Below are 26,341 nucleotides of genomic sequence, written 5' to 3'. Positions count from 1 at the left end.
ACCTGTAACAACACTGATGGGTCTAGTTTAGGCAGATGATCTGCTATGGTGACCCCTACAGCAAGCAGACAGAAGAAGAGAACAAACACACATTTTAAAGTTCACTAATAATAATAAATAAATAAATAATAAATCACACAAAACTTTGACTAATGAACTTTGTCCCAGTATTCCAAAAGCTATTTTTCCATTGAAAGAATAAAATTAAAAGGAAAATAACGTTTCTGTTAGCTGGACTTGTTACACATACATGACTTTTCTTTGCTTAAAGCACTTACAGTAAAATAGGTATTAAGTAAACACTAACTTATCATGTATTAATAAATTAATAAATACATTTCTGAGACATGGATTTCAGTTATTTGGAAATATTGTAGCTGTATTTGCAGTTTCTCGTTGATACCATTGCTGCTAAGGTGAAAACAAACATTGTAAGAATAATGTGGATAGATATTTCCGCACACGTCTATTCAGGCATGTTGTCAGACTGTTCCGTTGTAAGAAGGTGCAGTGACATTTGCGGGACAGCGACAGTATGTAGGACACGAATCACGTCAAGAAATACAAACACTCAGCCGCCTGCTCCTTCTTTTTAAGGTTTCTCCGAGCAGTTGCTCCGTGCTGCCTCCCTGAGGAGCTTATAATAAATAGCCAAGTGACTTCATGAAGTGTTCTCCCGTGCGCTCTCACTCCTTCTCCACTGTGCCACTGCCATCACTCCACATCTTAGAGACTGTGCCCAGCATTTCAGCTTGTTGTAGTTTGTTTTTTTAGGCGTTCACGTCAGTGGATATTTTTGCACCAGGTCCAGTATTGGCAACAATAACAGAAAATGCCCCCCGCCTTTGTTCGGATATCTTTTTAAATATTTACAAGTTGTCATGTCATCTCTGACTGGAAGAGGAAGAGAGGGGTTTCCAGCCTCGATCAGAGGAGGTCTCTGGGTAAGTCAGATTTGTTCGTTTTGGGCAAAATTTGTTAGCATTTGTGGGGGTTTAGAGTTTCTTGAGAGTACTGTTGCACTAGAAAAAAACAAAACACTTGGGTGTGGTTACAGTAGTCCAAGTCGATTGATATTTAATTTCCCCCTGCCAAAGCCCACATACATCCTTATTTATCATGATTTATTTCTCAGAGCACAGAAGTGCAGCATCACTTTGAGACCGCAGGGAAGGACCGCCAGCCCAAGGAGCGCCCCTCTCCTGTGGGTGCCGGAGGGTCCAGGGGCGACCCATATCGGAATATGTGCCAGAGAGCAGACGATGTCCCGTCTTACAAGTCCCTCCCTGGATCTGTAGGAGACCGCATCCGGACAACCATGTCCTTTAGGACTATATGTAGAGGAGGCTCCATGTCAGCGAATCCCGGCTTTGGGAGGTCCGATCGGAAAGTTGCTCGTTGCGAGAAGTGCTCAGCGACCCTTGTTGCTCTGAAGAAACAAGCCCTTAGCCTGGCTGTTCACCATCACTTCTCCTGCAAGGTCAGTGACAATGATACTGTGATGGGGATCAAGTGGCATGTACATGCAGCCGTGTGCTTTCGAAGCAGTCTATATAATTACAGTAATAATATCGTGTTTGGACTCAACAGACAACACGTAACTGAAATGAAATATGAGCTGAAAGCATATGGATGCTTATCAGCAGGTGGTACTGGTGTATATTTGTTACATTAATTAAAAGAAATGCACATTCATATTTTTTGTGATGCAATTTAGTGACAAAAGTATTCACAAACTTGCTTTTTCCTCCCAAATAACCTCTTTGGGTATGAATATTGTGAATTGAAAGAATAAATAAGAATAAATATGCATGAAAAATGTTAAAAGCAGACATGAATGCTTCAGCGAGGGCCGATAAACTCTAATAAACCTGCTGTGAAAACATTTTATGACACTTATGTCACACAGAAGCATAACTGGTAGTTCCTTTTGAGGCTATAGTGGTGATGCTTAACAAGTGTTCTAAGGCTCATGTGGGACCTTCGGTGCTTCCTTTTAGAAGCGTGCACGTTTGCACATTCATCACCACCAAAATCCATCATTCGGACTCCGATCGCCAAAGTAAACCAGTGACATTCCTGCGCCAGTGGTTTTAAATGGCCATGAATATTTCATGGCGACATCCCTGTGTCATCTCCACAGTTCTCTCCATTGAGGGAAGGCTATTTATTTTTGTCCTCTTAAGTGGGATGGGGCATGTCATGTTTTTGGAGACCACAGGGAGAGCAGGAGGAAGATGGGAGGCACCGTGCGGCCACAGACGTGGTCAGTAGAAATCTGATAAGCCAGATCTAGCTGCTCGCAGGTTTATTGATCCAAGCGTGATTTCTCAGTAGCATCATGGGTGTATAACGTCATCTGTTAAGATGGAGTTGCTGCTGTCTCTGCAGCACCTTATACTCTATCTGTCATCAGTCTAACCTGAAATTCAGTTTGGCTTATTTTTGCCTCTTTGATACATCAGGATTATTATCCCTATATATTATTTATGAGGGAAGTTTATTTAGCACCAGCTGTTTCAGCACGTTTAGGCTTTGAGTGAAATTTTGCAACATTTAAGAGCTCCTGTTGAACTCCTGTGAGGGAACATCGGTCATTGTAGTGTGTAGGAGGGAAGGAGAAACAGTGCGTGCTGGATGCTGCTGTGTGTGTCTTTCTCAGGATGAAAAACAAGATGATGGTTTTTGATTCCTTCTTCCATCCAGATAGCAGCTGTCTATTACAGTAACACAGTGATGACATGACATTCAGCAAAATGCTAATATTGGCTGAAAAAAGACACACAAACACTGACGTCTCGCTTTTCCTGTTTTGTTTCAGACAAAAAAAGCCCTTCTTCCAGGATGACATGCTAGTCTCCGAGAATTTCCAGTGAACTGAGATTTATGACATGTTCCATCCACTCGTGAGATGCAGTAAACACAGTTTTTTTCACTGGGCTGTTAAGGATCATAAAGACAGTGTTAATCAATACCTCCATGTAGAAAGTGGCTTCCTGTGACTCTGTTCTCATATACTCAGTGATCATTCATACAGCCAGATATCAAACAGAACAGATTAGACTGTTACTGTGTCCTAATGTGAAGATTGCGCTCGACTTATCTTATTTTGTCAGTCAATTACAGGCGAGTGTTGTGCAATAATAAAAAGGTACTATAAACAGCAAAGGTATTTTCCTGTCTGTAACTCCTGTTGCTATGTTCTCTCACTTGTGCAGGACTTGAGTGACCTGTCAGCATTTCTTCATGAAAACCTCCGGGTCCATAGTCGGTCTACCACGGACTTCAGAGAAAGAGACCAGGGGGAGTGTGGAGCCTGCGGTACAAACCTGTACCAGCTCAAGCAAGAGGCCATCCATGTGGCTCTGAGCCGGGGTCAGGCATTAGCCAAGCCTTCTTTTGAAGCCAGCCTCAGCACTGGCTCACTGTTTGGACAAATTGAAGCAAAGCGAGGAGACAGGGCTTCGAGGGAGGCTCTGGATCAAAGCCACACTCCTCAGAGCCCGCGCAGCCCCAGGACGCCTCAAAGGACCCCACAGACCCTCAGACGAAGGGGGCCCAAGCTCCCCAACCCTGATATGGGCCGCTGGGTGGAGGAGCAGCAGCAGCTGGTGGCTTCTAAATCTGCATCCAGAGCTAATGGTGTCACCACAAACCCTTACCGTCAGGTACCACTATGAGCCCTTCTCTTAGCATTGAATCCCACATACCCTCCTAACGAGCTATATGGGTAATGTGTGCCTTTACGGGTGCACGTGTCAGCGAGCCAGTGATTCATGGGGCCTAATCAGAGCCTATTTCGATCCCGTGGCTGAGTGTGTTGTTCAAAAGTACTTTTGCTAATGGAATGGAATTGGGTCATGATTTACCTCTGTCGCAAGAGCCGGCCGGTCAAAAAGCACTTGTGATCAATAGAGGGACGGCCGTATTAAACACTGCGGCTGGCGAAATATGCATTAGTGTGATAGAAGATGGTTGAGCGTGTCCTTCCCAAGTCCCCAATAAAAAAAAGATTATAAACCTGTACAAGGTGACTGAGAACTGACTTTTCTTTACTCAGTTGGCTCATTTTTGCTGTGAGCCAACAACTAAAAATACCCCAAATCCTTCATTTAATGTAGTTAGTGACAGATTCTAGGACTATATTTGACCTGGTTGACAGATAATATGTGTAGGCATCACAGTTTTCAGTTTGCTGAACCACAATGTTATTGTAAACTGCATATAGATATATCTTAGGAGGGTGTCTACAGTATAAAATTGCTTCAAGGGTGGAGGTTTTCCGGGAGCTCTCTCAAACAGAGCAGCAGCCTGTGGACATATTAGCACGCTCAGCTGAGGGACAAGGACAATTTCATGCTAGCATATTCACTGTAGGAGCTATTCCTAACATTAGCATCCCTGTCAGCTTTGTCTCTGCCAAAGCTAAAAATTGATTTCCATTCACTAATCGTAAAATCTAAACTTAGTCCTGCTTCTGGTACTGATAATAAGCTCTTGATATATACTTAGTGAACTGCAGACACGGGGCAGCTTGAGCTTTTAAGGATCTGAGTATTATGTTAGCATAAAATAAAGTGTGATCTTACATGCTGATAGCACACATTTTTAGAATCATTCTTAACATCATAAGCGTCTGTGTAAGGTCCTTTTAAAAGATTTACCATTTTAAAAAGTCCTCATAAAAACGGAGTCAGCTCTAGATTGCATTTTCACTCAACTCTGAGAGTTAGCACTACCGGAGTTAGCTAGCTGATAAAAATCTGCTAGCAGCAGTTGTCAAAAGTGACAGTCACCATCCAGGAAGAAAGTCTGCTTTGTGTACTTTTGTCTGAAATAACAGAGCCATTGTTTGAAAAATGACTGAGAATTTAAATTTATCAGCCCGTGTTATCACTATGTGAGAATACTAAGGAGTGCTTAACTGGACCAAAGGAGTCTTCAGAGATTCTTTTAAAAACTGTTATTTTGAAGGCACGTCTAATCAAATGTGACAATAACAGCGCTCCTGTACTGTGCACGGCTGTGGAAGAAATGATTCGTACGTGTTTCAGTTTGAGAGCAGATCAACTGAGGTTTTTACAGCTTCGGTGAAAGCGAAAGCGTAGGACGAGAAGTGAGGAGAGGAGACGCAAAGAAGGGCAGAGGGAGAACGGAAGAAGAGGAGAGAAGGAAATGAAGTGTGCAAGATTGGAGGCAAGGAATGAAAGGGTTGAAGGGAAGGAAGGGCAACGAGGAAGGAGAGGGGAAAACAAGACATCATAAAAGACCGCATGAGGAATTGGAGCAAGGGAAAGTGAAGCGATAAAAAAAAGATTACGACAGAAGACGCGAGTCAAAAAGCAGAAAGCAGGAGGGTTCGGGGAAGTGTGCATTATCCATATTATCTCTGGCTTCCTCATTCCCGACAATGACCGCAGATTTCCTCTGGCACTAATTGGCACTTTGCGTTTGTGATGCTATGAAAATAAAAGTTGACTTTGTTATCTTGCCTTAAGAACGAGCTGAGCCGCTGCTGGCTCAGAGGCCTGCAGCATGAGTTCACGTCGAGCTGCGTGCAGAGTCGACCACGCCGCTCACACACACAGACACACACAGACACACACTGTGAACTCATGAATGAGCCCTAAACACCCACGCTGGAGCGCTGGAGTGTTGGAATATATTCGTGTAAGGCTGCTTGAGTGATGATGTGACTATGTGTATGAGAGGCAGCGTGTTTACTCTGAATCACGTTTTGCAGTCACTGCAGCCTTCACAAACTATCCTTCACACTCCAAATGCAGTTGGCTGCATCTGTAATATGACTAACGGTGTATGTTAACCCAGCGTGCTCCTCTCAGCCTGCGTGCCCTACTTACACAGACGCCCACCTCATGTTCCTCCCCAAAGTAATTCCCGTGATAATAGCCCCTTTTGGAGTGGGTGCTGCAGTGCAATTACACATTTGGATTTTTTAATGAGCTTTTTCCCCCTGCAGGCTACAGATGATGCCTATCAGAGCTGCAGGGATGTCGGGGCTGTACAGACCACCTCTAAGATCCCGCACATATCCAGAGTGGTGTCCATCGCCAACACTGCAGCTATGTCCTTTCTGACTAGGTAAGCCAATATATGCACACCAAATAACTGCAAGTGTTTGAAAAGGATCTGTACTGGCTGCACCAGGAGTTTCCGTGCAATGACACACCCCCTCACTTCTTTCCCGTAGGGCAGCTGAGAAGCTCAGCCTGACACTGAGGAAAAAGGGCCATGCTTCTGATCCAGCTCCCTCTCAACTCTCCACCTGCTTCAGGGAAATCATCCAGAAAAACCCACCGCCCGTCCCCACCTGCCTGCTGCAAGCTGCCACTAGAACCAAGGACTCGCCCAGCGTTGGCAAGGTAGACTTCAAATTCTAGCACATCAAATTGATCTGTACTACACTCAAACACATTAACTGCTCAGAAATCCCATCAATTATGATACTTGGAGGAGAGAACATAATTTAGGCACTTGCTAAAATGTGTCATGAAGCAAAAACAAAGCAGAAATTTTAGTGATCACCAGGCTGGAGACCATTACTTACACTGGGGTTGGATAAAAATGCACGCCTGCCTGTTTATTTATTTTCCCTCGATGACACGCTGCTGCAGGCCTAAATGCAATTTGTTTTTCAGCTGCTCACTTTTTTAATTTGCTTATGCAGGTCTGACTAAAAAATGTAAAACTGTAACCAACCACTCATTAATTGTTGCTAAAAAGAAAGTTCACAAGAGAATCAGAATTTAAATGTGTACATGTGTGAGCCTTAGATAAAAGGTTCCCTAACCGTAATGTTCTGCTAACAACCGCTGTTGTTCTAGTATAGACCACCAAAAGGCTTCAGCACTGGCGGTGTGGTGGTCAGAGCAGTAGCCATGCTTAATTTATAGTCCTTATCTTAACTGTGGCTCAGGGGGTCGGGAAGCACATCTGTAACCAGAAGGTCACCGGTTTGATCCCCGGGTCCTCTGTCCTGGTCGTTGTGTCCTTGGGCAAGACCCTACTGGGGTTGGCCAGAGGGGCCGATGGCGCGATATGGCAGCCTCGCTTCTGTCAGTCTGCCCCAGGGCAGCTGTGGCTGCACCTGTAGCTGCCTCCACCAGTTTGTGAATGTGAGAGTGAATGAATAGTGGTGTTGTAAAGTGATTTGGGTTCCTTGAAAAGCGCTGTATAAATGCAATCCATTATTATTATTATTAATGGAGTGGAGCAGCCTATGCCGTAGTGGTCGATGTCATTGTTTGCATTTATGCTTTGATGTGTCTGCGTTGTTCCGTCACGATAAGTCAAACCGAGCTAATCTCGTTGAACAACAGTTGCATCAGCACTGCAAAGGGAGAAAGACTGGAAAACAGTCTAAAGTCTCCGGGAACTTCATTTGTTTAGTCGATCACTAACGGAAATATGTAGTCAGCCAATCACATGCCAGCAACTAATGCATTCAGGCATGTAAACATGGCCAGGTCAACTTGGTGAAGTTCAAAGTGAACATCAGAACGGGCGAGAAAGATGACTTAGGTGATGTTGGCGATTTCGGACATTGTCGTTGGCGCCAGACGGGCTTGTCTGAGTATTTCAGAAACTCTGCTGGGAGTTCCCCTCACAAACATATCTGGGTTTACAGAAAATGGTCCCAAAAAGAGAAAATATCCAACGAGTGGCATTTCAGTTGCAGAGAGTGGATAGAAAGGTAACAGTACCTCAGCTATTCATTGCAACCAAGATAAGATATCTTGGTTGCAATGGTTGAAAATCCGCTCTGAACCTACAACATCAGAATATATTTTTAATCCCAGAGGAAATGACGTGGTCACAGTTGCTCCAAGGCAGTAAGAACAGTAACTAACAATGTACCTTTGAGCAGACAAGCTAAAGCAGCAGACTGGGTGCCACTCCTGTCAGCTAAGAATAGGAAACTGAGGCTACAGTTCACATGGAATCAGTGATGTTCCTTAACAGAAGATTGGACAAATATTGTCCAGTCTGATGAGTCTCAGTGTCTGCTGCAGCATTCGCATGGTAGGGTCTGAATTTGGCATAAACAACACAAAAGCATGGATCTGTCCTGCCTTGTATCAGTGGTTCAGTCCGTGCTGTGGGGGATATTCTCTTCAACTCTCTGTCCAAATAGCACCAAGTGACCATTGTCTGAACACTACGGGCGACACACGTATCGTTGCTGACCACGTCCATCCCTGTGTGACTGCAGTATCCTCAGCAGGATAGCGCACTCAAATAATCTAAAGCTGGTTTCTTGACCATGAGCTCACTCAGATGGCCTCAACAGTCTCCAGCTATCAACTTAATAGATCCTATCTATCCTGTTATTATGGACCAAAGTATTTCCAGCACTTTATTGAATCTACGCCAGGAAGAATTAAGGCAGTTCTGAAGGGAAAAGGGGGTCCAACCCACTACCGACGAGGTGTAACGTGAAGTGCACAGTAAGGGTTAGTCATCATACACGGATCACTGGCAGAATACTGGCTGTGTCATCATCATTTTAAGCAAGCTACAATTACAGTCAATAAGATTTTTCGCTCACTCAAGTATCATCCTGATCAGTGTACAGTGTTTTCATGGCATATTACTAACAATAGGATCAATCACAATGATTGTGCTCTGCTTTGCTATAATGTGTACTTAGAATTCTGCACATCAGGCTAACATGATGGATTTAATGCAGTGCTATAAATCAACTGACGGCCACCACTGGATATAACGTGCATCATCTACTGACTGCTTTATAATACACACAGACATCCTGCATACATTATTTAAAAAGGAAAATATATATAGGTTTCACAATGAAATACGCCACTGGGCAACTACGTGTCCTGTATTGTGAGGTATAAATATATAGAATAAACCTGGACTGGTGATGAATCGACAAAGAGCCCACAGGCACCAGCTTGGAAGTGTTTTGACCATCCGTGTTGGGGGGTAAGGAGATCTCAGTCAATTTGGACGAGATCCTATATCACCCGTCCGTTGTGATACACTGTAATGTGGTGCTAATGTCTCCATCTTGTTCTCCTCCTCCCTTCTCCTCACCTCCTCAGGGAGAGAAACTCGGGGAGATCAATATGGCTGGGGGCCCTCCCCTCGTCTCATAGATGGACTCCTGGGTGTAGTCTAGAGTTACAGATAAGGGCTCAAATAGACCCCACCGCCGGCCACACCTGCTTGAGCACTCAGCTTTGTACATCTAAACGTGCAAGAATATGCATGCGTGTGAGAGTCGAGGAGGATTTTCTCAGCTTGCAAATGGTTCTCCTGAATAATTTAACCCTCATAAAAAGAGTTTGACACGTGTTCAATATGGTTAAGAAACCACTTCTTGCGTAAGGTATTAAAATCATGAGGAAGGGAAAAAAATCCTTCATGTGGCAGATGGAAAATGGCTTTTCAAATTCAGTCAATGAAGGATGATCTCATCATGGTGTAATGCAGTCCTGTGCATTTTCAGGAAAACCACATTTGAGTGGGTGTCAGAACATACATCTACTTGCAGTCTTGCAGACCTGAATTCAGAAAAAACAATTTTATAATTGGCTTATAAGCCCTAATAGGGTGCGCTGTCTGGTATATGCTGCCTTGTTTTCCTGCAGACCAAGACCCGTGAGCCTTGTTAGGAGCCTGTCAGAATCAGGATATAACTCGATTTAAGAGCTTAAAGCCGCTAAATCTCAGACTTCCTCCAGAGATGTGCATTAAGGAATTAATGTCACGACATGCAGAGATACAGCAGGAGGAATGCATCGTCATGCAGCTGATGTATGATGTATGAGGCGGTTGTGTAGTTGCTGCACTGACTGAATCATGTGGTGTGTTGCAGCCTAAAGGTAATATGCTTTTGTTTCAATTCACCATTTTATTCTTGGTTGTCAGTTCATTTATATTTGATGTCCTTACAAAACAGGCGACTGGTTGTCCAAAGACAGTTTGTCTGTTTAGCTCAACAAAGTTCACCTCCATTGCTTCAGCATCTCAAAGATGCCCAAATACTCTTTGACATTTATCACTTTGTTCTGCCCAGGTTTTCTCTTTTTCAGCTGAGGATTTTCTAAGACAGTATTTCAGCCGCCTGTTGTTGAACAGCAGGGGCCCAGAGCACAAGTCGGACTTTTCCTTTACTCTTCAGCAGCTGTTTTTGGTGTCAGAGTCTGGAGTCAAAAACCTCTGTTGGTAATCATACGTTTAAAAAAAATGAATGCATAAACAGAACAGACACCATATCGCTGCTGTTTGTGGTGTTGTATATGGATTTTAGGATGAAGGGCACATAAATCAGCTAGCATACATACACGCTGTACAGTAAAAGCAGAGTATCTAGTCCCTTTATGCATTTAATAAACTGTAGAGTTTTCAGATAAAACAGTCTGACTCTTTCCTAAAGGCTCCATGTGCGACATAGTACTGCTCAGTCTTGCCTCATTGGCATTTAGATTAAGATCTCATTTTGTTGGTACCTGCTAGCATTTAGCGCTGTATGCTAGCATCATGTTAGCGTTCAGCTTTTTAGCTTAGACTGGACAGCAGCAACAAGTACATTATAATGCCATTATAATGAGGTTTAAGCATTAAATATTGAACAATACAGAAATTTTACAGTTTGCCTATAGCGTCATGCCATGATGATATGGTAGCTAGCACTGCAGCAAGAAAGACCTCTTTTTGTTCAAGGTTCAAGGTTCAAGGTTCTTTATTTGTCACATGCATAGTTATACAAGTATAACACACAGTGAAATGTAGCCTGACATGCTCCTCGACATGTGCAAAAATGGGGGGGGGGGGGTACAGGAAGAACATTATATATATATATATATATTTAAACCCACAGTCCAAAGAAATGCTTGACGAGGTTAGGTTCACTGGAAATACTAAATTGGCTGCAGGCGACCAGCAATCGTTGTGCTAGGCATGGGGCAGACTGTATCAGCTACAATACAAGGTGATGTGGCTTTTAGTTAATTAGCTGTAATTGTGGCTAAGACCAGCCTGGGCGTTGTGCTCCGTCCATCAGGTTGGAAACAAGACTACGCTACAAACAGCTAGGGGATCTATGAAGCCTTGCTTATCCGTAGTGTTGCTTTACCAGATATTAACAAGAGCGTGCTACCATATTCACAAAGCTACAACAAGCTCTCACATGCAGTACTGATGGCTGCTTAGAAGTCTTACTCGGGTATTATAGATTCCCTGAATAATGGAAACTTCAAAGCAGCATTACACGAATGCTGTTTTTCCCCAAACTCAGGTTAAAAATGAAAGTAAAATAAAAGCATTTAAATGACTCTAAATTCTGCTCTGTGATTTGAGGATGCTTGAATCCTGGTATCTGTGTAACCTCCTATAATTGAATGGGAAGGCTTTTCTGACAAAGCACCCATATCTGATGAGCTGGGAGTGAGAATGGGTTGGTGCTGACGCTGCAGTGGGTATGTCCAACCTTCCTCTGATATTTGACAATTTCCCACAAACGTAGCAGGGCGTACAGTTCATACAGCAAACACAGAGCGCAGCTAAAGCTGATGGAAACTGCATTTTTGGGTAAATAATAATTTGAGATTAAACTCATGCTCTTTGCAATCTCATGGCAGCTGTTCTTACTGTTATTTTTTCATACAGTATTTTTCAGTTGGACAGATATTTTGTTCTGTACTGTGTCTAAATTTCATCACGACTCTGTTTCCATTTCCTTTGGCGAACAGGTTAAAGTCGTGCTGAGGGTGAACCCATCGCTGTCAGAGAGCCAAGGCCAACCACCTGTTCTCCGGATCGACCCATCCAAGAAGAGAGTAACCATAGTGGAGCCGGTCACCAAAAGCCATCAGCGTGCTACCATGACACTGGGCAGGGATGGCAAAAGTCATCTGAAGACCTTCACCTTTGACAGTGCATATCCTCAGGAGTCAAGCCAGGTGTGGCTCTGTTGCAAAGCATTTAAATATGACTTTAGTTGTTTCTATGGTGATCAGGTTGGCAGACAGTGGATTGTGCAGCATTACATGCATACAGCACATATTCCCTCCTCTTTATCCTACACTGTTAGTTCCCTCTCTCTGTCTGATGACCTGAAAACTGATAGGCCCTGGATAGCCACCACAATTACACAGTCCATCAATTACATTCAGCTTTATCCAAGCTCTGCTTACAGTATCTGAGCCCAAGGGAATCAGTCTGCATCCCCGTTCTGCTTTGCTCTTGCTCTGTACCGAGTGCGCTTCTTCAGAGTGGAGATGAATCACAAGCTGCTCGCTGTCCTTTGTTCTCTCGACCAGGCCGAGGTGTGTGCAGGCGTCTTGGCTGATGTCATCCGCTGTGTGCTCAGCGGCAGCGATGCCTGTGTCCTGGGCTTAGGTTGTGCTGATGTGGGTGAGTAATCGGTCCTTGTGAGAGGCCATGGGTTAAAATATCAAGATGGGAATGGGATGCTTTTATCATCCCCGCCCCACCTCCTCCTCTATCCCATTGCAATCTTTCAGCCTTTCTTTATCACTTTAAACTCCCTCTGTCCTCTCGATACAAATCTCCAGCCTCCTTGTGTCTTTTGTCTCCTCTCCCAGTCAGTTTTCTCTTTTTTGCTCTTTAAAAAAACAAACAAACAAAAAATTCCCTTTAAGTTTTTCATCCTTCACCTGTTACTTTATAAATAAAAGCCTGTTCATCAATTATACAGCATGCATGTGTTTGTAAAAGCTTCCCATTGTTTGACGTTTTAGGCAAATATTTCACTTCATTTTGCTGAAGCGCTGAGCGTAGAAGGGCCTGCAAACAAAGTGGACTGTGATATGTTGCTATTAGAGAGATGGAGCCCTGCACTTAGCGGTAAAGGGGTTTAATAGATTTGTAGCACACACACACACACACACACACACACACACACACACACACACACACACACACACACACACACAGGGTAAGGACAGGGTCTCCTTGGACCTGCTTTTTCACATGACGCCACTCTCCGTAAATCTGATTGAATTAGTTGGCCAGTACAGACTACATGTGGCCCACAGCCAGGGGGACATCAATCTCCTCCACAGAATACTATTCTCTCTGAATAACGGCCGCTCGGCCTTTAATTGGAGTAAACCAATTCTCTTATCCTCATTCAATTAGAGTTTGGATAAGACGAGATAGGGTGAAACAAGCCCATAACTCAAGAGTAATGTGGGGCAAAAGTGCACTAGAAAAAGACACAATATGGCATCGGTCCATAAAAACATTTATTTGTGCATTCTTGTGAGATTATATATGATGTGTTTTGTTCGTGCCAATGCTTTCCTGCAATTAGCCCCATTTCAAGACTTTGCTATAAATCTGTGATTATCTATATATCCATATATAAAATCTTGCAGATATTTTTTATGACTGATATGAAATCTTTTATTATTCAGTCATTTCTGCCTGCAATGCATTGCAAGTGAACGTGTGCTCTGTGATGTGCTGTTTTCAGCACGCCTCCTCCCCTGCCTTTATTTCAGTGTTAACATGTTACAGTTCGATGTTCCTTTATTTGGTGTGTACTATTTTGAGCCCATGGCCTCATCTACGACTATGGCCCCATTGTGTTTGGTAGCACACGTGCAGAAGCCAGACGTACAATCATTTTTAGCTAAGCTACCCAAAACCTAACTCTGGCTGATGATGATGTTTTTTGGAAAATTAAAAAATAGTTCCCTTGCTAAGTGGAATAAACGACTTGTATCTCATGTTAAGCACGTGAACAGCAGAAGCTGTGATTTTATTTATTAAACAGCCCAGAAAAACTGTTTCTGACAGCAACACGTTGCATTGATATGGTTAATATACTTTTCAGACATAAATAATATAAAAACTGATTGTGCCACTCAGACTGTGTATTTGTGAATGTAGTATATATTGTGTGGATGCATACCTTCATGTAATTCATATGTAGTAGGGTTTTCAAAGGACTCAAGGCAGCCCACAGTCCAACTAAGTACACTCTTAATAAGTGCACACCAAAGAATCACAGAGGGATCCCTAATTAGCAAGAAGGTGCTGTTAGTCAGTTGCAGCTGATTCATTGATGATCTGCAGGTGTGAGCACATTTTGACAGTTTGCTGGTTTGGAGCATTCAGGTGTGGTTAACAGAAGGTCACCCAAATGTGTGTAACCCATGCTTAGACGGTGCATAAGAGCTACATTTCAGTTAGCCTCAGTTAGCATGTTAAAGTTAAAGTTCATTAAGGCACTGCTAGAAAGACTGAAAACATATAGCTTGTTTGGATGGCAGCGTGGCTTAGCTTTCAGGATCAATGTCCTTTGAACAGACAACAGCAAAATGTTGGTGCTTGGCTGTAACGCAGCAACATTTGAACCAAAACCCAAACAAACACAACAGATCAGTATAAACGCCTGATACCAAGTGTCAGGCACGGTGGTGGAGGTATGAGGATTTGGGCTTATGCAGTCACCTGGGAACCGAGTAGTCATAATCACCACGAACTCCAAACTAACCTAGAGACAAATGTGAGGCTCAGCCAGCTAAAGCTGTGTCATGCAGCAGGCATCTGTTGGGGGTCATTGTGAACAGTCAAGGTGACCCACAGCAGAATTTATAAACAAATGCCTGCAAAGTTCAATGAAGTTAAGCCATGTTGTAAAGACAAAAATTGTTACACAATATTGAAGGCTGATACACTCATACAGAAATCAATTGGTTTAAGTTAATGATTATGGTCTATAATAGCTGCAAGCTATCGAATCTTGGGGTGCACTTCATTTTTCATAAGACTGAATCGAGTCTTGCGAAAACTTCATTTTTATATATAGAAAATCTGTGCATCTATGTGTTCTCCTTCCACCTCAGGGTCCTGGTCCAGCATGGTGGGCAGTGGTGAGAGCATTGGGAAGCTCGGCTTGATTCCTTGTGCCATCTCCTGGCTGTACAGCGCCATCGAGCGCCGCAGAGAGAGGACGTGGACCGATCTCAGTGTGTCAGTGTCTGCTATCGAACTGTGCTGCGGAGAGGAGGACACGCTGAGGGATCTGCTGGGGGAAGTTGTTCCATCATTAGGCAGCATCCACGACAGCCCGAAAGCCCACATTAAACTCCAGGAGGACCCAGTCTACGGAGTCCAGGTAGAACAGAAGGTTTTTACCATTAAGAAAAGGGATTGTTAAACTCCTTCCACTGTGCCTCCCTTACCTCTGCCTCGGCACGCTGTGGCCCAGTGACCCACATTTGTAGTAGAGGAGCTACTGTTGTTGGCATAAAAGTCTAATAAATCTTCATAAACACAAACACACAAACCCAAAGTAGACAACAGGGAGCAAAGGTGATACTGTTTCCTGCGGATAGGAGACAGCAGCAACAAAAACCCCTTTTAAAGTTATTCTAATTGTTTCAAAAGAGGCAGTATTCTCACATTGCACGTTCATGCCAACTAGATTAGTTAGATTAGTTGTCTGTGGTGCCTGCGAGCTGGCGTGAGTGTGTGCCCTCTGCATGTGAGAAAGTTTTATTCATCTTTATTTAGACAATAATGGTCCGCACTGTGTTGGAAAAGATAATGGTGCTGGGAGTGAAAGCTATTATGCTGCACAGCACATTATATCTGATTACACCGTGTTTGTGTGTGGGCGCCACATCCTCTCTGTTCTTTCAGTCAACACTTGAAGAATGACTGAAGCCTGAATATTTTGCTGCTGAGACGAATGACACAAGATTCATTCTAACAATATTGAACCTGTTTCAGAATGAACAGTGATTAGCAACAGGGGGATAAATGTAACAGATTAAAGGGCTGATTTTACAGCAAATGTACATCTGCTTCTTCTCTCCTTCAGCTACACAACCACAACCGGGTGAAGGCCCCCACTGCCGAGCGGGCTGCTTCCCTCCTGGATGCAGCCGTCGCAGCACGTCGGCACAGTGACTTTATTACGTACCTGTGTGACAGCTCCATCATGTTCTTCACCCTTCACGTCCAGCCTCCACGTACAGAGAGCAGCACCATTGGAAAAGGTTGCAGTGAAATATTCAGAAACCGATTCTAGAATTTCGATATTTTATGATTTGCATCTGTTAAATCTTTTTGAATTACCTCCTCTAAAGTCCAACTGTATCATTTCCTTAGGTTCCCGCGGCGCCACCAAGTTGACCATGATAGACGTGTGTAGTGGTATGAGGGGTGTCAACAAAAATAAACCCCCCCATTCTGAGCTGGGCCCAATCGTCCTGTCTCTTCTAAGTGGACAGAAAACCACCCCAAACAAGTAAGAATCTAACTGGAAAACAAAGGAGGAAAATTGTTTGGTCATTAAAAACTTTCTGTTTTCTTTAACCTATTTATACTCCGGGTTTACAAGCTGCAACACAGGCCACTGTAAACCACCCCAAACTGCAAATTCTTTATTTATTTATTTTCTTCTCCTTTTTATGTCGATTTATTAGCTTTTTTTTTTTGGCGCTGATGAAACCGGAGCCTCGTCGTCTCGTATGCTGCACTGGATTTGCAGAGATGACAATAAAGTTTACTTTGACTTTGGTGCAGTTAAACCTGCAGATACTCACATGACGTTGCACTGTTTCTGCAGGAGTGGGAAGTTGACTTTGCTCCTTCGAGAGTCCCTGGGCCACACAAATTGCCACACTACAGTAATTGCTCAAATCATGGATTCTTTGGCACACCTTCAAGAGAACTTCTCTACCATCCAGCTTGCTTCTCGTTTTCGCAGGACACAGAAGAGGACAAAGGTAGTATAAATGACAGAGTCTAATCATGTCACTCTTTATCTAGCACCCCAAAATTGTTGAATGTTGCTTCGGATTTATAAGACTTATCTAACAGCATCATCCACCTTCATCCGACAGCAGTCTACCTCATGTTCTCCTTGTGCGAGGAGTCTGACTAGAGAAAAAAGAGGGCTGCAGTCGTTCTCCCTGCGGGCGTTCCACTCTACCGATGAGGTAGACGTCGACATCCGTCCTTTTCGCCTGCGTGATGAACTGGATGAACGCTCCAGTAGTGAACAGTCTTGCGACACAGTCATCCAGATAGACTCAGATGGCTCAGTCCACCCCAGATCAGCCCCGAGGCAGGCACAGCCCGAGTTTGTACCAATCATACCGTCTTTGCACCCTAACAAGCCTGACTTGGACGACCCAGAGTTTGCTGCTCTCCTCCAGGAGCTTCTGAGAATTCCTCAGCTGCAAGTAGAAAAGACGACAGAGTCTGCTCTTCTGGGGCAAACCGACGTTTTGAAAGCAGAAAGGAAGCAACCGGAGAGGGACTGTCTCAAATGTGACACGTTTGCTCAACTTCAAGAACGTCTGGGGTGTATCGATGGAAGTGAAATGACCATGGATGTGCTCAAGTCTTCCTTAAAAGGTGCCTGTTTAAATAATGTCACTGTTAAGTCACAGCACCAGGAGGAATCTGTAAAACAAGCAGACACTGAAGCTCCACAGACACTGCTGAGTAAGGGGCTGAGCTGCAGTCAGACCTCTGCTGGAGAAAAGCAAACAGACGGTGCCGCCCCTGGAGACAGTTTTCAGAGAGAAGATTCGGGTTTGTACGACTGTGAGGAGTGTAGTGCGACCAGTTCCAGCGAGGAACTGCTCAATCAAACTCTGGGTCTGAACGCGACCTGCCGCTCTGAGCCTTCTAACACCAGGACTCTTAAATCAGGTAATGGGTTTTCTTCCAAGCGCTTTAATGTGGATGCAAAGGTCACGGCAGGGGCCAGTTCTCTTGCACTTGAACCTTCACACAAACAGGAGAGAGCTGAAACTGCTGATTGGTTCAAAACAGACAAAAGGACCTCACCAGTTGGCAAAAGCTCCCCCATATCTCCTTCTTCTACTTGCTCCTCTTCACACTCCCTGGCTAAAAGTGTTATACTCGGAGACGTCCTAAACAGTCACCCCAAACGGGATGTTAAGGAAATGAAAGCCACGATCACAGTGACTGTTCAGCAGCCGCTGGACTTAAAAGGTCAAGATGAGCTGGTTTTCTCTATGGTAGAAGAGGTGACCATCAGTGGAGCGTATGACAGAGCAAGGACAGGTGGAAATATTATTTGCATCAGAGACGGAGCCCATTCACAGGCACACGCTGAAGACTCGGCTGGTTCTCAGCCAATCCAGATAATCAGCAACGTCGGCGAGGAATCTGCAGCTCCAGGCTCCTCTGGTGCTCCCGAAAGCTCTGTTGTTCATCCTGCTGGCACTGAAAAGTCCCAGCATCAAGTCAGAAGGGAGAAAAGGGTGTTGCCTTCATTTATTAACCCCATGTTGATTAATACAGACGTGGATTGTGACTTGGATTGTGCCAAAGACAACGAAAGTCATTGTGAAACTTTAGCAGGAGTCAGGTCAGAATCAGAGTCCAAAAGAAATACAGCTAGATGTTCAGAAGACAGGGAGGTCCTTCAGGAGAAGTGTGCACCTGTAGCTTCTCAGAAACATGTCAAAAAGACTGACAAGTCTTGTAGCCAAATTTCTTATGAGCCAGTCGTCTTAGAACATTTGAGTTTTTGTAATAAACCTCCAGACAACAAAACGTGTGAGCAGACAAACACAGACAAGCCGCACCCCAGAGACCGTGGGCATGTTTACTCCTCTAACACTGCAAAGCTTTCAGAGGGGACTGAAATCACATGCAGAAATACACCCAAGAGGACTGGTGAGTCACCTGGTTGCCAAGAAACCATCCTTTGCTCCTATTCAACAGGTAGCTTACCTCGAGCATGGCAAAGTGCCAAACACCAGGATGCCCACCTCGTAGACTCAAGGGGGCTGACATCATCCACTCCCTGCAGCCCAAGGGTAACTCTCGAGAGGAGGAAGGTGAGGCAACACTCCCCTACTAACCACAACCTCTATATTTCCTCTCCTCAAAGATATGGAACAGACTTCAAACAGGATCCTGGTGGTACTTTCAGGAAGGGTATTGGATCTGTGATTGATAAATCCACTTCAACAGTAAAACGTGATAATACAAGCAGGAGGCTCAGGTCACCGATTGAGGAGAGTGGCAGGCTTTTCAGTGCCAAACTACAGCAGCTGGCTAGACGGACGAGCTCTCTCGGGCGGATCCCAAGAGACTTTCCAGCCCTAGAAAGAGGCGGCAGCAACGCTTCTATGAGCTCCAGGGGAAGCTCCAGGGGAAGTACTGAAGGAGCTTGTAAGTCTGGCTATAAAGGCAATTTTGAGGGAGATTGTACCTTTCCGAGGGCCAGCAGGAGCCCGAGGAAAAATCCTCGGTCTGAGCATCATTTTTTCCCGTCTGAAAACCCTGCGACTCAGTCTTCTAGGCATATCCACTCCAAGCTTTCTGCTGTGGGAAAGCTCAAGACGTCTAGCCCCAAAGTCCGTCGATCGTCAGCTCCTAGCATCAAGAACTCCATCAATCATAGTGCCAGTCTGTCTCCAGACAGTAAAACAGTCAGCCACGAACGCACATCCTCCTTTTTCCCCTCTTCCCCTCCACGGTCTCATCGCTCTATCAGCCGGACTCCAAGCCAGAGCTCCACATCCTCATCCACAAAATCTGCCATTCAGGGATTTGTTAACGGTCGCCTCTCAGACTTTCTCAAGGAGAGGGCCCCCAGTCCCACTATAGGAGGATCGGACCAAACGACCTCACTGCCCTCCCCGTACAGTCAACTGACATCTCCCCGCATGCCCGATCACCTGAGTGGGCATGCAAGTGACACCACCAGTGTGTTGAGTGGCGATCTACCACCAGCTATGGGGAAGACATCCCTGCATTTTTCTAACAGAAACAGTTTGGTGAGCAGTGGCTATGACAGCATGGTGAGGGACAGCGAGGCCACAGGCAGCAGCACCTCAGCCAGAGACTCAGTCAGCGACAGGAGCAGCTCCCTCCTCAGTGCGGCTCGCAGCGGCCGGCCGTCTCGGAGACGAGGTGGTACAGGTAAGAGCGCCTGCGCTAACAGTTTTTATGTAATGAATTAAATGACTTTCACTTTTGGAAAGTTTTCAAGTTTGATTTATAAAGCAAACAAAAACAAACCAACAGAAGCTCAAAGCAGACGTTCTTATGCAAACGTTAGCGCCGCTGTTCACCACCAACACCAGATGTCTGGTTCATAATCTGACTACATAACATATTAATGTGACATTAATGAAAGACGACATGTGTGCTGAAGTTTCCTCGCTGGCATTAAAAGCCAGATTGTGTAGGAAGTCACATCATTAATACATGAACCCAGGAAGGATTCTCACTGATGGAAACAGAAACGTTTGCGTGGTTCTGTTACACAGATGGGTGTGTGCGTGATTATGCACTCTAACAGAGTTATGTTGGAAACACACTCACTGTTGTGATGATGATGCTGATGGAACAGCAGAGGAGACACGACTTGAATAAGTATATGACTCTTAAATAGTCCCCTGAAATAATACACTGTTAACTGCTTTTGGTGCGTGCACTCAGTTTGTCCTCATGTGTCCTCTTCTGTAACTAAAATCTACAGTTTGAAAATATAAAGCACTCACTATCTTTTCCGGCACTGGCAGACTGACTCAAACTGAGAGTTGCAGTAATTGTGTCTCCGGTCTTGACTTCTGGCAGCTCTGCGGCTGCACTTTGGCCCGAGGCAAACTGTTGTTCCAGCAGGAACCACATACGGCAGCTCATGAATCATTTCCTGCTGTAGCTGCCTCGTCTGTAAATGTGTGACTCACTGTGACTTTTCTATTTAATGCTCAACACTTACATTAAGAACCAAGAAAAGTCCACTAACATGTGCTTCTGCCTTACATGTGTTGGCGCTCTTGGCTCTAGGTACTCAGCAGCGCCACCTTTCCCATGATTCACCTCTGACCCTGAGACGCTCGGCTAGCGGTCTGCGGTCTCGCTGGATGGATCAAGGAATCCCAGAGGCCTACGAGATCAAGGTCTATGAGATCGACAATGTACAGAGGATGCAGGAAAGAGCAGGTGCTGGCAAACAGGTGCTGGGTTTATTTTGATTTTTTTTTGTTGGAGGTTAAAGGGCATTACATAATAAACAGTATGACCTTTATAACCTCTACGAGCAACGAGCGAGAACAGCCACAAAAACAGGATTGTGGTTGTTGTTTTTCTGTGATGTAGAACTCAGTTAGTTCTCTTTTTGTATTCGAAATGGTAAGTAACCATTTTTTGTTATGGAATAAAAGGACCAGCGTTAATGCTGCCGCACAATATCATTTTTTGATATATTAAATGGAATAAATTGAAATGATCTGCCGTCTCTGTTGCAGAGATTTGAGGAGACGCAGCAGATATTGTGAGGCGAGAAACCTCAGCTATGGCGTCAACTTAACAGAACACAGTGAATAAGAGTAGAATAAGATAAATAGAATAGAAATATCCTTTATTGTCCCTCACTGGGGAAATTCACGCGTTCCAGCAGCAAAGTGACAGGCAGAGTGTGCAGGTTCACACAAAGCTTAGAATAAACAAGGAAGAAGAGTCCCGAGCAAATTTACAACATAAGAAACACAAATACTTTACAGTATTTTTAAACAGCAAAAAGTGCTTAAAAACAACAACGACGACACACTACTGACAGTAATAATGAGCTGCCTCCAGTGTCCCGAGGTCATAGATTGACTCATGAAAATGATATTCCAAAAACTGGAAGTCGAGTTATTGAGCAAATCACAATTTAACCCTGTGTTTGTACTGAGCAGCTACAAGGTCTTCATACCTTTAACATACTTCCACCCATTTTAAATGTAATGTGTGTCTCATAAAACTTTGTTTTCTTATATGATTGATGATAAATGTGGCTCATTTTTTCCTTCTGCAACGTAGTCCGAAGAATATGAATCCAGTAAACATATTAAATGGGAAAGAAATACAAAAGGAGTCCGTCGTGAGTAAATCATAGACAGAAATGTCTTAGGAGACCAAACATTTCCCACTCGTGGGAGTATTTTTGCACGATGCTGCAGAAGAAGAGCGTGCTTGATAAGCTGACTGTGTAAACCTCGCATAAAAGACTGTCTGGCATTTAAAATGCGCCTGATAGCAAAACAGGGTCCATGTGGTGACGTAATGTCCCACGACGAGAGGTCTGGCCCCGTGAGACGCCTCCCTGCCTCCACCAGTCTCAGGCAACTTTGATACAATTTTAATGACCACATGGGGTAAACTGGGTCAGTGCTGCAGCCGGGAACAAAGACGTAGGACAAGCAGAGCAGAATGGAGGTAAAACACCAGATTTTAAAAACTGTAAATATGGATTTATTGACCCCCCCTCACCCCACCCCCAAACGACTGCCATGCTCCCCCCATCAGTGCCCTAACATGATGTTTATATGAAGAGCAACTGAGAGGTGGATGCTGTTTTTCATTAAAACCTACAAAGTACTGACATACAGTATTCCAGGCCTCATTGTTTAAATGGGGAGAGTAAATTAAATTTACTTAATTTAAGCTGTGTTTTAAAAATCTTTGAATAAATAAAAAAAAGTGAAAAGGGTTGTGTTTCTGCTTTCAGGGGCCCACATGCTTCAGTGCCAAGCTGAAGCTCCTGGAGCACCGTCAGCAGAGGATCTCCGAAGTCCGAGCCAAATACAACAACCTGAGGAGAGAGCTGGAGCTGGCCAAACACCGCCTCATGCTGGAGCCCGCCACGTGGAACCACGAGTGTCAGTGGAGTTATCTTTAAAAACTAACTGTAACTTGCTATTGCTAATATCTGAAAAGAGTAGTCGTCATCTAGATTTAGTTTCCTCGAACAGCCTTTGGCTTCCACACTTCTCACTGCCTTCCATTAATGTCTCTCTCTCAGTTCCGGCGACAACAATGAGCAACAATATCTAACAAAATGAGTCCACTGGTCACCAACAAATATATACAGTCCCGCTCAAAAGTTTAAGACCAGTTGAAAAATGGCAACAAGCAACAGGAGGAAATGGGCATTAAGTTTATTAAAAACAAACTGAAACAGGCAATTTTTGGAGTGATCAACAATAACGGTGGAGCCATCGTCATCACTGAGTTCATGTTTGGAACTTTGATTTCTGTTTTGGGTTTTTTCCAGGTGTAAAACAGCCCGTTTCAGTTTAAGGACTGTATATATATCTTTGCATAGTACTTTGCCAGTGACACTGATAATGAGCAAGCGTCCTGAGCTTAACCAGCTAGCCACGATGTTAGGTAGCAAAACTTCACACAGACGATATAAAAACACGGACATATCCGTCAGCAGTCGCTCAGTATCAATGAAGTCCTGTTGTGAACCTTAGCCTGAGCATTTTCACTACCTTCATCTTAACTTTTGAAACCAGAAGCTATGCGTGGCCGACCTGACCGTGAAATCGAGGAGCGCTGCACACTCAGGCTAGCCTCCGGGCTTACCCTGAGTCACTGGACTTTACTTTCTGACTCTGAGAAGGACCATAGTGTTATAGTCATCAAGACTTATTGGTAGCAGCTGAGTCCATATAGTTAACAGGAGAATACATTTAATGGTGTTAGAGCAAGAGAACAGAGAAGACTTCATTATAACATGTATGTAACCACAGGGACGCCTCTGCTGGCCGTGATAGGTAATACAGGTTTAAGGCACTTCCTCAATGGCTTCATTTTTTAGACTCAGAAGCTATGTTCATCTTTTATGTACAGTCTGTGTTCACACCATGATAAACACCTGGGCTGGTTAGCGAGCTAACTCTAGCGTAGCTATGCAATGTGTATCTGGCAAATCTGGTGCCAACATACTGACATACTGGTACACAGCTTATACACTGGTCTCTCAGCCATTCTATAGGCTATAAAACACAGGCTACAATACAAATGTACTTTCACTACTGCGATGCTTTACTGTTCTGGCTCGTGCTAGGCTTGCACACAGATGGAGAGCATCTCATCTCGTATCGTATCGTTTTGTAGGACCTATTGTAACATTTTTGTATAGTTTAGCCATAAAATAAATATGAAGACATAATTCTGTAACTGGGGGATTTTGCTTGAAAGGTGACTGAAATGATTAAAACATGAGCAATCAGCTGATTAACTGGTTCAATGACTAATCATCTGAGCTCTCACTTCACTGAATAAGCAAGTAATCAGCTTGTTATATGCAGCAGGCTGTAGCCTCCTTTTACAGGAGCAGCATCCAGACTTCTCATTAGCACCATTAGTAATACCCTCACCAGCATGTGACATTTTATATTATACTTTAATCACAGAGCATGTGATGCTGTTAAAGAATAAGAGGCTGTCACACCAACAAATTGCCCTGCTGGCAGAGCAATTCTTACAGTATGAGAATGTTTTGTAATGCAATGATGACTTTTGTGGGTCTGAGAAAAATCTACCATGTGAACTTTGACCTCAACAATTTGATTCATCCTCCTTTTTGCCGATACAGTAACACACAGAAGTGTACGTGGCACACTGACCCTTATTGTCCTTCCCCAGTCGACCTATGGCAGACGTTCGAGGTGGACTCCCTGGAGCATCTGGAAGCACTTGAGTTGGTGACGGCGCGGCTGGAGCGCAAGGTCAGCCTCTGCAAGGCCAACGTCATGATGGTCACCTGCTTTGATGGTGTCGCTGGGAGACGGCGTAAGAAGAGACGGCGAAAAACGGCAGATCATAGATTCGCAAAGGGATACTGACCTACTGGCTGAAATATATGTTTCTTTTAGACTATTATGTAGAACTTGTTGATTATCAATGAAGTTATCTCGACACTCGAGACACAGAGGTGAGATCACCTCATGTATACACTTGTTATGTTTTGAAGTAGCACACTGCCTCCGGTCCCCTGGTGGGAATTCCTCTGCGGCATTTTAGACTTTCAAAAAAATCCAACTAACCTTTACTTCATGTTTTCCAGACAGTAGTTGCAGTTAAATAACCTATAAAGATGTGTGTTTATACACTTTTTAGCATTTGGCAGTATATTTAAAGGCATCACGTTCAAGCAGCATCTAATGCTAAAATATTTTGGTGCTAACGAGCTCGGTACCACAAAACTGCTGGGTCCAATGTTGGACAATGGGAGGGCCTATCATGTGGAATGAAACAGAAGCAGTCCAAAGTCTGTGTCTGCCATGGTTCTCAAAGAAATGACCCCACGTCTGATAAAAACACTACACAACAACTGGCACTCAAACCTGTCAAAATGTGTTCTGGTTCTCGAAAGGCTCTGCGACGGTAGAAATGAGGGGTTAGATCCTGGTTCTCTGGGAAGTCTTTAGGCTCAGCAATATCATTTATGTGAATACCATCTACACATCTGTGCAAGACGGCTCAAGAGGCAACTACAGCTCCAAATGAAGCACTTTTGTACTCTGCTAAGCAATTAATGAGAAACTGTGATGAGTGGACGATCCAAATTGTGCTTTTCTTAAAGCCATTTTCACACAAAGCTTTATTCCAATTGTCTTTGTCTATCGCACACTTTGACATGCTGACTGGAGTCAAGGATCCAATGATCGTCCGATTAGTGGACTGGCCTCTCTACCTCCTGAGCCACAGCTGTTCCACTGGATGCAAACATTTACAATACCTCAAACTGTCCTTCTACAACAAACAGAGCAAAGCGAGGGAAATGCAATTGAACGTGACGATTATGTTCTTCAAGTTTCATGTGCTTTGCTGTTCTTCTTGATTTGATTGGTCAAACCAATCATGTACTCAGCCAACACGATGTCTTTGAGTAGCAACGTGATCAGCCATCGTAGAGCAGAAGGCGGTGCAGCTTTCACAAAAAGGGAATATTATGCCACCAATGATGCCATTGTGTAAATAGATTTTGGTGCTAAAACTACAAAAGTAGTGCATTTCCTTATTTGTAACTAATGTAAATAGGTAAATGTTTAGCAGGGATCTCAGTGAACTGTTGAATGAGCCATAAGGGAACAACGGTAGTGTTTGTGAAAGTTACACCAACAGAGAGGTCGGTGATCAATACACTGACTGTAAAACACATTAGTAAGTGATTGGAAGTAGAATAAACGAATGCAGATTCTACTGACAGTGTAATGGAGGAGTAATTACTTTAAAGGAATAACGTCATGGTGTCTGAAGAGCCCTGTGGCTCCGAGCCACGACCCAAAGTGATCGGTGAGCAGTGCTGGGATGTCTACCTGGGTCGATGCGTTTAAATATACGGGAAAGAATCGCACACACGCACACACGCTGGATGTTTGTTGTTGTGAATCGTATTAATCAGCATGTTGTTGTCACTGTGAATAAATGAGCACAGCACTCCATTACGTTTCATGTGTGCAAAGACTGTGCATCCTTTGATTTGCAAAAATTAAAAGTGCTGTGCTGTTCCTGCTGCCATCACATCTGGGATCTTGTC

General features: G+C 44.0%; 1 protein-coding gene across 3 annotated transcripts; it reads left to right on the top strand.

The window, feature by feature from the left end:
• The first annotated feature begins 365 nt into the window (after nt 1-365).
• LOC146371357 (kinesin-like protein KIF26B) lies at nt 366-26,341 on the top strand. 3 transcript variants are annotated; one of them, XM_084952160.1, is made up of 15 exons: nt 366-944; nt 1,136-1,480; nt 3,219-3,668; nt 5,981-6,102; nt 6,212-6,383; nt 11,739-11,948; nt 12,309-12,402; nt 14,865-15,136; nt 15,845-16,022; nt 16,135-16,273; nt 16,595-16,754; nt 16,875-19,938; nt 20,812-20,981; nt 22,517-22,667; nt 24,445-26,341. In XM_084952160.1, the coding sequence occupies exons 1-15, from the start codon at nt 882-884 to the stop codon at nt 24,642-24,644; spliced, it is 5,790 nt and encodes a 1,929-aa protein (XP_084808286.1). In that variant the 5' UTR covers nt 366-881; the 3' UTR covers nt 24,645-26,341. The 3 variants fall into 3 exon arrangements, with proteins under 3 accessions (XP_084808286.1, XP_084808285.1, XP_084808287.1); XM_084952159.1 differs by having other exon boundaries at nt 16,872-19,938; XM_084952161.1 differs by having other exon boundaries at nt 16,872-19,938; nt 20,812-20,967; nt 24,445-24,610.

This window comes from Perissodus microlepis, chromosome 15 (genome assembly GCF_051167445.1).
Source record: "Perissodus microlepis isolate ML-2025 ecotype Zambia chromosome 15, ASM5116744v1, whole genome shotgun sequence".
Taxonomy (NCBI): Eukaryota; Metazoa; Chordata; class Actinopteri; order Cichliformes; family Cichlidae; genus Perissodus; species Perissodus microlepis.
Note: the sequence above shows the minus strand (reverse complement) of the source record. Positions and strands in the feature narration are given on the sequence as shown.

Coding starts and splice junctions, on each gene's coding strand:
- LOC146371357 (XM_084952159.1), top strand. CDS start 882: ATGTCATCTCTGACTGGAAGAGGAAGAGAGGGGTTTCCAGCCTCGATC. Junction 3,669..5,980: donor CCACAAACCCTTACCGTCAG/GTACCACTATGA, acceptor TTCCCCCTGCAG/GCTACAGATGATGCCTATCA. Junction 15,137..15,844: donor ACCCAGTCTACGGAGTCCAG/GTAGAACAGAAG, acceptor TCTCTCCTTCAG/CTACACAACCACAACCGGGT.